At 43.5% G+C, this 14874-nt stretch overlaps 1 protein-coding gene across 2 annotated transcripts in view; it reads right to left on the bottom strand.

Annotated features, from left to right (window-relative positions):
- The window catches only part of LOC119470706, an 83570-nt gene that overhangs the window by 17004 nt on the left and 51692 nt on the right, over window positions 1-14874 (bottom strand). The window contains exon 2 of one of the 2 annotated variants that reach the window (XM_037737405.1): window positions 1569-4286. The exons of the other annotated variant lie outside the window; for it this stretch is intronic. Within the exon in view, the coding sequence (XP_037593333.1) occupies window positions 3949-4286 (338 nt within the window). The 3' untranslated portion in view covers window positions 1569-3948. Of the gene's footprint in view, window positions 1-1568; window positions 4287-14874 lie in introns of those variants that run through there. 2 annotated transcript variants of the gene reach the window in all.

Raw genomic sequence — 14874 nt, 5'->3', positions numbered from 1 at the left:
CTATTCCATACTCTTACCACTTCCTGCACACTGAGATTAACCATGTTGTTGCATGTAGCTACTGCTCATTTATTTTCATAGTATTCCATTGTAAGAGTATATTGTAGTTATTTATCTATTCTTCATTGACAGATGTTTAGGTTGTTTCTAGGTTTTCTCTGGCCAAAATGTATGTGAACATTCTTGTACGTACTTCTAGTTGCACCTGTGCACAGATTTCTCTAGGATATATTCTCAGGAGTACAATTGATGAGTTGTAGAGAGTACTTTACTAGAAATGCCAAACTCAAAGTTTGTCATTTGTAAACTTTTGGAGAGAACTTCAAAACTTCAAAACTTTTGGAGAGAGCTCTTGGGTTATCTAACCTTTTAATGTTAATTTGTAGGAATTCTTTTATGTAATAATTGATCTTTTACATAATGTTGCAAATATGTTCTCTTACTTTGTGGCTTGTCTTTTTACTCTCTATCTGGTGTTTTGATTAACAGAGTGGTTAAATTTAATATGGCTGAACTTACAATCTTTTTATCCCTCAATCTGTATCTCTTCCTATCTATGGCTCACATTCAGAATCTTTGAAAACTTGTCTAATTGGTTGACCAGGCACAGTACAGGGAAATGTGATGTGGCTGATACTCTCATACCAGACCATTTCCTAGGACTTGGAGCACCTATGAATGTCTATCTTGTGGTCAATGCCAACCTCTGGCTCTAGTAGCTGGGGGGTCTAAGATGGAGAGTACCACCTAATTTTTATTTATTTATTTGGTGTTTTTGAGACAGGGCTTGCTCTGTTGGGGCTGGAGTGCAGTGGCCTAACCTTGGCTCACTGCAACATCCCACTCCTGGGTTCAAGAGATTCTCCTGCCTCAGCCTCCCAAGTTGCTAGGATTATAGATGCCCACCACCATGCCTGGCTAATTTTTGTATTTTTAGTAGATGGGGTTTTAACCATGTAGGCCAGGCTGGTCATGAACTCCTGGCCTCCTGTGATCTGCCCACCTCGGCCTCCCCAAATGCTGGGATTACAGGTGTGAGTCACCACACCTGGCCTAGTATACCATTTAAAGCAATAAATAGGCCAGGCATGGTGGTTCATTCTTGTAATCTCAGTACTTTGGGAGGCTGAGGCAGGTGGATCACATGAGGCCAGGAGATCATGACCAGCCTGGCCTGCATGGTGAAACCCATCTCTTCTAAAAATATAGAAATTAGCCAGGTGTGGGGGGGGGGGCTGTAATCCCAGCTACTTGGGAGGCTGAGGCAGGAGCATGGCTTGAAACCAGGAGGTGGAGGTTGCAGTGAGCCGAGATCACCCCATGGCACTCTAGCCTGGGCAACAGAGCGAGACTCCATCACAAAATAATAATAATAATAAAATTAAAATAAATGAATGAACAAATGAATAATGGGGCAGGAGGAAATCAGACAAAGAATAAGACAGCCAAGTCTAGAAATATTACTCTTGGATCAAGAAAATGTCATCTATATACATAGTAGAATATTATTCAGCCTTTAAAAAGAAGGAAATATTGTCATTCGCAACATCATAGATGAACCCAGAGGAAATTATGTTAAGTGAAATAAACCAGGCACAGAAAGATAAATACCACATGATTTCACTTATACATGAAGTGTGGAAAAGTCAGACTCATGGAAACAGAGTTAAATGGTGGTTACTAGAGGCCAGGGGTAGGGGGATTGGGGAAATGTTGGCCAAAGGACACAGATTTCAGTTAGACAGGAGGAATAAGTCTAAGAGATCTACTGTATACCATGGGACTACAATTAATAACAATGTATTATATACTTGAAAATTGAAAGAAGAAAGAAAAAGAAATATTATTTACTGACAATAAACCTCTTAATCCACATCCAGAGATAAAGAAAATAATTAGCAGGAGACTTTTTAGAAGTTATGTAATTTCGTAGTATGGAACTTCAAAACAAAAGTATTTGGTAATTGAATACCTAATAACAATAACCCATCTAAAATGTGATTAGTACACAGCTTATTGATCAAATTAGGGTGATTCCAAAGTTATCACCAGGAAGTTATAAGTTGAAAACTTCATGAGAGTCTGTTGAAATGATAACTACAATTGCAATCTAACAGGTGGCAGTTCAAAGTCTAGAGGGAGCAGAGCCAGTGAGTTAAGATTTGCCAGGGTCCATCAGGAATTTCCGAGAGCTGGATTGGATAGACAACATTCCTGTCATTTCAGGAAGCTCTGTTTCAGTTTTTTAAAATAAGAACATCCTCTTACCAGATGCCACAAGCTCAAATGAGGAGGGGAACTTCTGGGAACTTCCATAGGGCAGACTGCTAACAGGAAAACTCTGCAGGGAAGATCCAGAGAACCAGAAAAAAACTATATCAGAATCACTGGCTCATGCAACCCTATAAGCATTTATCAAATGCCTGCCATGTGACAGATACTGTGGTGGATACAAAGTTGAAGATAAGCTTCCTATATCCATTAAAACTCTTCATGTTGCAAGCTAGAAAGAACTTGGCTCCAACTTGATAGCAATTCTTTTGGCTCACGTAAAAGGAAGTTCAGGGGTAGGACAGGCTTCAGGATTAGAGTCATACAGTAGCTTTTGGGTTATCTCCCATGTACTGATCTCATCTTCAGACTGGCTTCCCTCATTGTGCCACCATTGGTTCTTTTAAACCCCAAGATTTATGAAAGAGAGGAAAAGTTTATATGGAGGTTAGAACTTTCCCAGAAACACCTTTTCCAGAAACACCTAGCAAAGATTGCCTTGTTCTTCATTGGTTCACACTGGATCACATGATCCTTCCAAAATTAATTCCTGTATCCAGAGAAATGCCATGTATTGTATGGTTTAGAAACCCAAACACATACCAATTGGCTTGGCAAACAGCATGGGATTGATTACCTCATCTCTGGAGCTAGGGGCTGGAAACATCTTCCCTCTAAAACCAATAGGCCAAAGAGTGAATACTGAGTGAAATTTGGGATACTACCAGAGAGTGGCAGAAAGCATGCTGTGTCATCTTCCAATAAATATCCATTACAGTTTCAATTTGCAAGAAGTTTACAACTTAGAGGGGAAGACAGGGCTGTAATTTACTCATAATGAAAAAGTGATGTGAGATACACAAAGTACTTTAAGAAACTAGAGGAGAAGGCTGTTTATAGCATCTGAGGGATCAAGGAGCTGTGCTGTGACAGATACATTTTTGAAATATACAAAAATAGAAATACATTTGTTACAGGATCCTTGGGGTGTTGCTTTTTTTTTTTTTTTTTGCCAGAAACCTCTGTGGCTGTTGGTGCTTTTGCTCAAGTTTTGCTCAGGTCTGCTGGGCTTGTTCCATCCACTCAGCCTGGCAGGCTGCACTCAGTTCATACTACTGGCCTGGATCCCACATTTGCCAAGGGCAAGCCAGGCATGCAGTAGTGAGGGGTGTGTGGGCAAGTGTGTGTCGGGTCTGGACACTGTGCACAGTCCGGCCCAGTGGCTGCTGCAGTGGGGTGGGCAGCTCCAGGTGCCAGCATGGACACCAGCTCTCTACAAGGCTGTGGCTGAACCAGGTGCATTGCAAACAGCTTCCACAACTGCCACTGGGGAACACAGTGGCACCTGGAAGCTTGGAGACTGCAGGAACCACAGGGCACCAAAGAAGGAGTTACAGCCCCGGCACAGGGAGCTCCCAAGTCTGGGCTCCCCAAAGGACTACAGCTCTTCTCTCCTTCTCTTCACCTGTAACATGGCAAGCAAGGGGCATGTTTCAGCCCTGTTTGTGTTATAGTTCTTTCAGCCCTGCCATTTAGCAGGTTCCAAGTTCTTGTCCTACATCCAAGAGAAATGAGATATGTGGACAAATGGAGGGTGAGTACGGAGAAGAGAAGCTTTATTGAGTGACAGCTCAGAGGAGGCCCTGGAGTGGGTAGCTCCTCTCTGCAGGCAGGTCATCATGTTGAATGTTCAGCTCTCAGCAGAGAGAAGGCCCTAGAGTAGGTAGCTCCTCTCTGCAGCTGGTTGTCCTGATGTCTGCAGCTCTCAGACAAGAGAGTGGTTAGCTTCTCTCTGCAGCTTGTCATCCTGATGTCTACTGCTCTCAGCAGAGAGAAGGCCCTGGAGTGGGTAGGGTAGCTCCTTTCTGCAGCTGGTTGTCCCAACATCAGTAACTCCCAGCAGAGAGGAGGCCCTGGTATGGGTAGCTCTGCTCTGCAGCTGGTCATCCTGACGTCTGCTGCTCTCAGTAGAGAGGAGGCCCTGGGGCTCTGGCTGAACTGGGAGCTTTTATGAGCTACAGATGGGAGGACATGAGCATCAGTTGGTCCATGGGTGGCCATGGATGGGCTCAGAAAATGCACCACAAGTTCCCACTCCAGTTTGTGGGGACTGGCAGCCCAGCCCCCAGCCTTCAGGCCCTCCCTTGGTGGAGCTTCACCAGGGACCCGCCCTCTTCCACCCAGGAGCCTGTTTGCCTCTTACTGTCATTCACGATGCCCAGGCTGTTCCTGCCAAGGGGCACCTGTAGGCCAATGCTGAGCTGCCCTCAGCCCTGCCTAGCCTTCCCTCCCATACTTGTCAGTGCCCAAAGTCCAGAGGGGGCCAAGCTGGTGGGGGGTCATCATGTCAGCACTGCTCTAAGTGTGTGCACACCCAGCTAGGCATGACAGCACCTGGGCTCGGTCCCAACCTTGCTCCAAAATCAGAGTAGGTGCCAGGAGTGGGAGAGGCCAGGTAGCAAGAGCAGACACTTCTGAGCCTGAAGGGGTGGGGTCCTTCCTAGGCCCCCAAGAGTACAGAGTTACAGCTTGGGTGGCTGTAGCTGCACCCAGGAGAGCAGGGTTCCCGCCTGCTCTGTGGAATGGGAGACATGGGTCCATAGCTGTGATTTGGGTGACTGTAGCTATGCCCAGAGGGCAGGGATTCTGCCTGCTCCCAGCACCCCTAAGAGCACAGGGAGGCCCAGGTCTGCAGCCATGACTTGGGTGGCTGAAGCTGTGCCTTGCAGGGTGGGGCTCCTGCTTGCTCCCAGCCCACCCAAGAACACAGGGAGGCAAAGGTCTGCAGCCTCTACTTAGGCAGCTGTAGCTGCACCTGGGGAGCTCCCACCCCAGGTCTGTGAAGTGTGCAGCCCCAGCACCCCTCCCCACTGCAGCTGGCATGATGGCAGCAGCCACTCCAAATGGGTCGCCACTGCCATCACACTGTAGGCTAAGGGAACAACATGAACCTTCACTGGGATCCAGAGCACAAGATGAGGGAAGTGGTAATCTAGGGGAAGTAGGGAATTACTGAAATTTGTAGTAATATTGAAATATCCAAGTGAAAATATCTGGAGAAAATTTGGGAGCAGACAGACCTTGAGTGGTAGTGTTGGAAGCCTTTAACATAAGAGAAATAAACTATCATATACTAAATACTACATAGATGTCAGACTTGTTCTAAGCATTTTATTTGTATTATTTCTTAAACTCTCAAAATGAAGTACAGAGACTCCTGTCTTAATTTTACTTAAAAGGAATCTGGCACTTGAAAAGGTAACTTACCAAGGCTATTCAGCTGGACAATGGGTGAGTAGGATTCAAACCCAGATATTCCAGAGTCTGGGTGCTGAAGGTATGAATATGGCCAAGGTTACTTAGGAATAGAAGAAAGAAAACATTTTCCAGTCTTCATCTCCAAAATGCAGCAATCCCCAACTCAAATGAATGCTTAGACTTTTTATTAATATATTTGTTTAAAAGTCTTTTGTTGTCCATAGCTGTTTCTTCCCCGTAATAGATGGGATCTTTTTGGCTACAAGTAACTGGAAACACTGATTCAGCAAGCCAAAGCAATAAGGAAAAATTATCGCTTCATATAATAAGAAGTCCCAGCTGAGCTTAGAGTGGCTCACACCTATAATCCCAGCACTTTGGGAGGCTAAAGCAGGTGGATCACTTGAGGCCAGGAGTTCATGACCAGCCTGGCCAACATGGTGAAACCCCATTTCTACTAAAAATACAAAACTTAGCTGAGCATGGTGGCAGGTGCCTGTGATCCCAGCTACTCAGGAGGCTGTGGCAGGAGAACTGCTTGAACCCGAGAGGTAGAGGTTGCAGTGAGCCAAGATCAGGCCCCTGCATTCCAGCCTGGGTGACAGAGTGAGACTTCATCTCAAAAAAAACAAAAACAAACAAAACAGAACAAAAAAACAAGAAGCCCCAATGTGGGCAGTTCCAGGGTTGATTAATTCAGTGAGTCAGTGACTCAGCATCATTAAGAACTCTGATTATTTCCCATTTTGCATCTTTAGCATGTCAGGCCCTTAAGCAAACTCTCTTGATAGACAAAAGATAGCAACCAGAGCTCAAGTCAACACATCAAGACCTGACAACATCCGTGGGGAAAAGGTAGGCCACCTCTTCAAGTTTGACTTTTTTTTTTTTTTTTGAGATGGGGTCTTACTCTTGGCTCACTGCAGCCTCGACCTCCCTGGCTCAAGGGATCCTCCCACCTCAGCTTTCCAAATAGCTGGGACTATAGGTGGGCACCATCATCCCCAGTTTATTTATTTAATTTTTAAATTGTTTATAGAGACAAGGTTTTGCCATGCTGCACAGGCTAGTCTTGACCTCCTAAGCTCAAACGATTCCCCCACCTCAGCCTCCCAAAGTGCTGGGATTACAGTTGTGAGCTACCAAGTCTACCCCCCACCAACCCCACCTTTTTTTCATACAAAAAATGGCTAATCTGCCCTCATATTCTGTTGCCTAGAATTGTGTTATACACCTATTCTTAATCAATCATTAGCAAAGAAAATGGGATATTGTTTAATTGACTTAGCAAAGTGCATGACCATGTGGAAGACAATAGATTCACAACCCAATAAATTAGGGGCCAGTGCAGTGGCTCATGTCTGTAATTCCAGCACTTTGGGAGGCTGAGGTGGGTGAATCGCCTGAGGTCAGGGGTTAGAAACCAGCCTAGCCAACATGGTGAAACCCCATCTCTACTGAAAATACAAAAATTAGCTGGGTGTGGCGGTGAGTGCCTGTAATCCCCGTTACTTGGGAAGCTGAGGCAGCTTGAGATTGGGAGGCAGAGGCTGCAGTGAGCTGAGATCAAGCCACTGCACTCCAGCCTGGGCAACAGAGTGAGACTTTGCCTCAAAAACAAAACAAAACAAAACAATAAATTAGGGTTCTCTTAGAAAGGAGAAAGCAGAGGACTGGGGGTGGGGCTGGGGTAGGGTAGGAGGTGGGAGATGAGAGGTTTGAGGAGGCAATCAACATGTCTACTAAATTTCCATCTACATCATATAGTCTCAATGGCAGTGATATTCCCCCAGGAGGGCAAATAAATGGTTCAATGAGGATTTTACTCTTTTTATGTGTAAAACAGAAACATAGAGTACATTAACAGATATATCATATGTCTATAATATCAAAATTTCATAAGAAAGATGATTAGGGGAAAAAATGCCTAAAACAGCTTCCTAGAGAGGGGTGATCATGAAGAAAAGGTTAAGAAACACTGGTCAACATCAATATGTCTTTATCCAGAAATGGAAATTCCTAGAGAAAATGAGCTGTGCTGAACAGAGTACTGTGTGGTACTCAAGGCAACACTTGAAGGACACCTGCAAAGGGGAGTAGCTATGAGGTAGTTGCTGGTGGCAGTGGTGATGATTATAACAACACCAGCACTCTCTGACCACTATCGCCATTTGGTTCAGATCTGTACATATTATAGCAGCCAACATTCATTACATGTTTTAGTTATGCCTCTCACTCTGGTGAGTACTTGGCAAGAATTAACTTGTTAAATCTTCACAACCAACTGAAAAGGGTATAATTATTATCTTCATTTGACAGATGAGGAAATGGAGGCATAGAAGGTTAAATGACTCTCAAAAGAAAGTGGTTGAATGGGGATTTGAAAAAAAAATTTAGTATTGAAATTTCAAATATTGGTAGTCCTCACTTTCCACAGTAGTGCAAGACTGTGAAAACAGCCATGCAAACAATCTGTAATAATCAATGGGGAAAATTACAATTGTTTCATGACCTTTAAAAACATTTGTCAAAGCATTAAAAATGCTCTTTCAGTTGTAAATGTATAGGGAAATGAAAAAGTATTTTAAAAACCCAGTATTTATTTAGTACACTGTAATTTTTAAAATTAGAAACATTGAAAATACGTGTTTTATTTCTTTGTAAAAAAAATGTATCCAGAGTAATTTGAACAGTGCTTGCCTTCTCATTATTTAATGTACAATACGGAGTGAGCATTTTTTATGTCTTAGCTTATTGTCACACTCCTGAGTTTGGATTAGCTTCCAACATTTTATCTTTTGTACTTACAATGATGTAAAACATCTCCACGTGTGCCCATTTATGCCTGGCGTTCCATTATTGGAATGCTAAGCATGTGGGAGTTATTTTATATTTCCTGCTGCTTAAGGTCGTCACCAAGGTCTGATTTTCAAAATTCAAAAAATTGCATCCTCAGGCATAAATGGGTTAATGAGAAGTTTTATTCCCTCAGTGTCACTTCCTCTGGAACATCTTCATCCTCTTCACTTTCCCCATTTATGTTGATGTCACTAGTTCCCCTGGACTCATACACAGAGTCTTGAATGGTAGCAGTGTTGACATTCCCACAGTTCAGAATTTTCTCCTATAATTCTATTTGTGCTGTCTCAAATTTCACTGCTATTGTTATCACTTTTCATTTATTTGGTGCATTTTCTCTTCCTTCCTTCCTTCCTTCCTTCCTTCTTTCTTTCTTTCTTCTTTCCCTCCCTCCTTCCTTCCTCTTTCTCTTTCTTTTTTTCTTTCTTTCTTTCATCTTTTTGGCCAGTTTCCTCTTTTAATTATCCATTTTCTGGGAAAATGTCATATGGGTTTATCACTAGTAGACAAAGAAGCAACACAAAACATGCTCCTGCCTGTGTGTGAACTGAACCACAGATGGGCAATGACCAATCATCAACAGATAGACTTTGAAAGAAATAATGTGACTGACCACTGATCACGATGTGCATCTGTTATTTATGTAGTAATTTGGGGACTGAAGCACTAGCAGCCAAGTTTGTACTTTATGCAATTACTCACATTAATATACTGTGGAAACTGAAATCTGAACTGTGCTGTGTGGTGACTGATGTTATTTAACTAAACCATGGCAACTGAAATCCATGCAGATTGGAGCCATGCAAATTGAGGACTGCCTGTATGGTCATTCCTCAGTATCCTTGGGGGATTGGTTCCAGGACCCCAGCAGAGACCAAAATCCACAGATGATCAAGTCTCTGATATAAAATGGCTAGTATTTGCATACAATATATGCACATCCTCTTTAAATCATCTCTAGATTACTTGTAATACTTGATACCATGTAAATTCTATGTAAATAGTTGTTACAATATATATATACACACACATATATGTGTATATATATGTATACATATGTGTATATATGTATATACATATGTGTGTGTATATACATATATATTTTGAGCCAGAGTCTCGCTCTGTCACCCCGGATGGGGTGCAGTGGTGTGATCTAGGCTCACTGCAACCTCTGCCTTCCGGGTTCAAGTGATTCTTCTGCCTCAGCCTCCTGAGTAGCTGGGACTACAGGCATGCACAACCACACCAGCTAATTTTTGTATTTTTAGTAGAGACGGGGTTTCACCATGTTGGCCAAGATGGTCTCAATCTCTGGCCTTGTGATCCGCCCTCCTCAGCCTCCCAAAGTGTTGGGATAACAGGTGTGGGCCACTGTGCCTGGCCTTAATGTAATTGTTTAGGGAATAATGACAAGGAAAACAGTCTGCAAGCCATGGGCCTGTAGTTCCAGCTATGTGGGAGGCTGAGGTGGGAGGATTATTTAAGCCCATGAGTTTGAGTCCAGCCTGGGCAGCACAGAGAGACTTCCATCTTCAAAAACAATAAATAAAATAAGTCTGTACATGTTCAGCAGAGATGCAATTTTTTTCCAATATTTTTGATTCTCAGTTGAATCCACAGATACAGAATCCAAGGATGTGGAACCCACAGATGTGAAGAGCCCACTGTATATACAAAGAGGCAGATTAATATAACAAATCCTAATGTATCCAACACCTAGCTTCAACCATTATCAACTAATGCCCAATCTTGTTTCTGCAATACCCCCATTCATTTTGAAGCAAATCCCTGACATTTCATCATTTCATTCATAAATAGTTCTATATGCAACTAAAACTGGGGGTTTGGATCTAACTCTATTGCATTCCAAGACATGAGCTTGTAAAAATGACACTGGGGAGGGCAGTAGACCCAGAGAAATGGAATGGCATACTAACAGGTATTTGCTCTTTCATCCTGACTGCAACCCCGTGAAGTCTTATTGTCCTCATTTTTTCAGATGAGGAAACTGAGGCATGGAGGGGCTAAGTGACTTGTCCAAGGTCACACAATGAGTGAGTAGTTGAATCAGGCATTACATTCAGATCTGATTCCACATCTCATTCTCTTCCTATACATCACAACTACACAGAGGGGGTCCCTAACCGTCGCTGACTTTCTCCTGTATCCAATCTCCTATGCCAGTTAGCCCCCAGCTATGGCTAAGAACTTAGGAACCATATATTCTTTCCTTCTCTGCACCCCTGGTCTTCTTGGAATATACTCTCGATGGTGGGGGGAGGGGGGAACAAAAAGACTCAGCACAAATCTTTGCTGAGGTGTTGACTTCTCCCAGTCCTGAGGGAGATGGCTTCTCCTGGTACTGAATCCATTGTCAGGGCCACACTTGTGGCATGCTGAGGAGGGCACAGAAGAATCCTAGTCTTATCAAGAACCCTCTTCCCCAAAGGTGTCCTCTGCCACTGACTCACAGAAAAACCGAATGGAACACGTTACTAGATCGAAACCTGCAATGCCCCCAGCTGTGCGTTATCTGGGCCTGAGTTCAATGACTCTTCCAACACCGCAGCCCTGAACTGTGGCCTTTCAGGGCTGAAGCTCTGGCAGGGGAAGGAACTTTCCTGGAGGGATCTGATACTGTGAAAACAGCAGAGGAGAGAAAGGGGAGGGGAGAGATGAAGAGAAGGAGGAACTAGGGAGAGGGAGACGAAGGGGAAGAGAAGAAGGAACCGGAAGGGGAAAGAGAAAGGAAAGAAATCCTGCCTGTCATTCTGTTGGCACCACTCTGAACACTGCCACAGACTCTAAATGGACTTGCTGTGCCCCAGCCCATAATCCCTCAAGTGCTAAGAGAATAAGCCTCATAGTGGCTTCTCAGGCTCTTTTTTTTTCTTTTCACCTATAGCTTTCTGATTTCCATGTGAAGCTTCCTTCCAGAACTAAGGCACATTTTTCCCTTGCTCTTAGAGGGTGTGCAGAGGGACAGGGTCTTTTCGGTCCCCTTTGGCTAGAGTTTCCCAACAGTCTCAGAAATGACTTTGGGTGTGGCTGGGATGAAGATATTTAAGGAAGGAGGTAGGAGGCACTAAGAACAGAGGGACTGGGGGCTGATGAAAGAAGAAGGAAGAAACAAGTGGCCCAGTTTATGTCTATTTAGATCCCAGGCACTATAGCCTTACATATGGCATCCCATCAATTGAAATAGGATGTGGCTATTTTGTCTGCCCAAATCTACTCCCGCTTCCCAATCCTTATTTTTTGGTAACATTTACACATACCCTATCCTCTGGGAAATTTCCTTTCCCCATTCTCAATGATTCTGATGGGACTGCCAATCACAAAACCCTTTTTGCCTCACAGAGGTAGGCATGCAACCCAGATCTGGCCAATCAGATCCTTCCTTGGGCTTATATATATGGATATTGGGAAAGGGAAGCCCTCCTTCCCTCTGGGGTTGCTAAGAAGAAATTAAATAAAACTAGAGCGACATAAACCTGTAGTCCCAGCTACTACAAAAACTGAGGCAGGAGGATTGCTTGAGTTTAAGAGTTCGAGGCAGCAGTGAGTTGTGATTGCGCCACTACACTCCAGTGTGGGCCACAGATTGAGATCTTATCTCTATTTTTAAAAACACTGAAACTAGGGTGGGTGCAGTGGCTCATTCCTGTAACCCCAGCACTTTGGGAGGCCGAGATGGGAGGATTGCTTGAGGCTGGGAGTTTGAGATCAGCCTGATCCACATAGTGAGACCCCATCTCAAAATTAAAGAAAAACAAACAAAAAACTGAAACTATTTGCAACCATTGCCATCCTTTGTATGGAGGAAGCTCATTTGTAGTAGGAGAAAATAAGGGCAACACACAGAAAGAAGTGTGTGTGTGTCTGTGTGTGTGTGGAGAAAGAGAAATTGAGATTCATGTTTCTATCTGTCTATTTATGTATCTATCTATCCAACCATCCCTAACAACTCTATTTTAGTCTCTAAATTATGCTGTAATGTAAACTAGCAATACCTCTGTGAATCAATGTGTATGTGTGTAAGCTGGTTTGAGTTGGATTTTTAATACTTAAAGACAGACAGTCCTAATAGATTCCTTTCATGCTTCCAGCAATCCTATGAAGTAGTCAAGGCTCAGAGAAGTACATTGTCCAAAAGTCACGTAGGCAACACCAGAGAGTCAAGATTCATACCTGTTCTCTCTGAACCCCCAGCTCCGAAGCTGGTACTTGCTAGCTCCCAAAAATGGGTTAAACCTGATCCTGGCCCAAAGTAACAAAACCTGTAGGGAGAGTTAGACCTTTATACAACTATAAAGCAGGACAGAACATAATGCTATAATATAATAAAGATACAAATATAATTCACTAGGATACACGGGGGAGAAAGTATTTAAGACCAAACTGTGCCTAAGGCATCCCAGGCCCAGTTTGGGGTTGGGGGAGGTTCCTGCATACTTGGATACCCAAAGAAACCTCAACATGACCAGTCTTCCAAAGCTGTTTCAGGCTTTTGTGGACCCTGACATTTACGGATGTATGACCAGCAGCTTGTACAACCCTGAACAGAAACTTATTGTTGCGAGCCGTTGCCACTGTTTGCAGAGCATGGTGCTGTTTGTACAGTTGCCCTAAAACCTTTGTCCCAAGAAGTCCCACCTCCCCCTGCCATTCCCCATCACAGCTCTGCTGCCTGAACAGCTGGCCTCTATTACTTCTGCTACAATCACTGTGAGCCTGCGGCTGGTAGGGGCTGGCAAAAGGTTCAATATGGATATTTATTTCCCATGCATCTACCAAGGGAAATGAATTTGCACGTGCCATTTACGAGCTATTTGCAAAGTGTGCAGTACATTCTGTTTTTTCACAGAGTCTTAAAAAATGGTTTTCAATCTTTTCTTTTTCCTATTCTAGACCACTTTAAGCTGGGCAGAATAACCCATAGTCAATTTACTCCATCCTTTCTCACATACAAGTGGAAAAATAATGTAAGCATATTATTGAGGCGTCAATGTCAAGTATCTTGGGGGGTGTATATGTGCTTTCGCAACCAAGGCATAAACGATTCATATTCAAATTGCAATGCATAATTGTCTTTAGGTACCAGAAAATTAAAGGCCGAAAAAACAATTAAAACAAACATGTATCACCGGTCACCTTAAGGTTCAAACACATCCCAACTAACTTGATAATGATGAAGCTAAATTAACAGTAAATTACAATTGGAAGCAAGAATGGCAGCAAATGGAGACCTTGACCCACACACGACCAATAGCACTGATGGGAGACTGATGATAAAGCACCTATCCACACAATGCAGTATGGGCCAGGCTCCAGCAGTGCCGGGCCACACTTTCTCTAGAGGCCAAACTTCTCAGGGGAATACAAAATCAGAAACCTCAACAAAATTTAGTAGCACACTGATTTTTGTTTATAAATTCCAATCTGGGTTAACCTGTTGTCATTCACTTAGCAAGCTTTTAGTAAGTAGGTCTTAAATGTACATAAAAATGAGTGTGGATGAATTTATAAATAGCGCTTCCCAAAGTTAATTATTTACAGTAGTTCATCCTAAAGGGATGACTTGCTTTCTTAGGTCAGTTTGAGGCCCATCAGGTGGGTCTTGGGTAGCATTTAAGAATCACTGGTTGGAGCTGGGCACGGTGGCTCATGCCTGTAATCCCTGCACTTTGGGAGGCAGAGGCAGGGGGATTTCCTGAGCCCAGGAATTCATGACCAGCCTGGCTAACATGGCAAAACCCTGTCTCCACAAAAAAAATATGAAAAAAGTAGCTGGGTGTGGTGGTTTGCACACTAGCTACTTAGGATGCCAAGGCGGGAGGATCTCTTGAGCCTGGGAGGTCAAGGCTGCAGTGATCCATGATCATACCACACTCCAGCCTGGGCAACACAGCAAGACCCTGTCTCAAAAAAAAAAAAAAAAACAAAAATCACTGGTTAAAAGGCATTGGTATGCAACTAAATTGTTTGTTATATGCAGGGGTCTTGGACTATGAGACATGAGATGTGAGAATCAGAAACATTCGTTCCAACTCTCTTGCTTTCTACTGTAAGAGTTATGCTAGGACCTCGAGCTAAAGCTAAGCATTCCAGCCTGATACCACCAGTTAGGTTAGCACGGAGGTTAATGTGAGTTGGAAGATTTCAATACTTGCTAATTTAAAAGAAGCAACTTCTTCAAAGCAACAGAGGTGAATGTCAACAATTCAAGGAAGTGTTAAGATATTTTACTTGTGGCTTAAAAATTAGGCAAAAGAAAGACTCGAAAGCAGTCTGCCAGAAAACCTAGCAGCGCCCATCTCCAAAGGGTGCAATACCCAGGTAACTCTATCTTAGAAAATAATACTTTATGGCCGGGCGCGGTGGCTCACGCCTGTAATCCCAGCACTTTGGGAGGCCGAGGCGGGTGGATCACAAGGTCAAGAGATCGAGACCATCCTGGTCAACATGGTGAAACCCCGTCTCTAC

The sequence above is a fragment of the Cebus imitator genome, unplaced genomic scaffold (assembly GCF_001604975.1).
Source record: "Cebus imitator isolate Cc_AM_T3 unplaced genomic scaffold, Cebus_imitator-1.0 Scaffold38, whole genome shotgun sequence".
Lineage (NCBI taxonomy): Eukaryota > Metazoa > Chordata > Mammalia > Primates > Cebidae > Cebus > Cebus imitator.
This window is presented reverse-complemented; position numbering and strand designations above follow the sequence as displayed.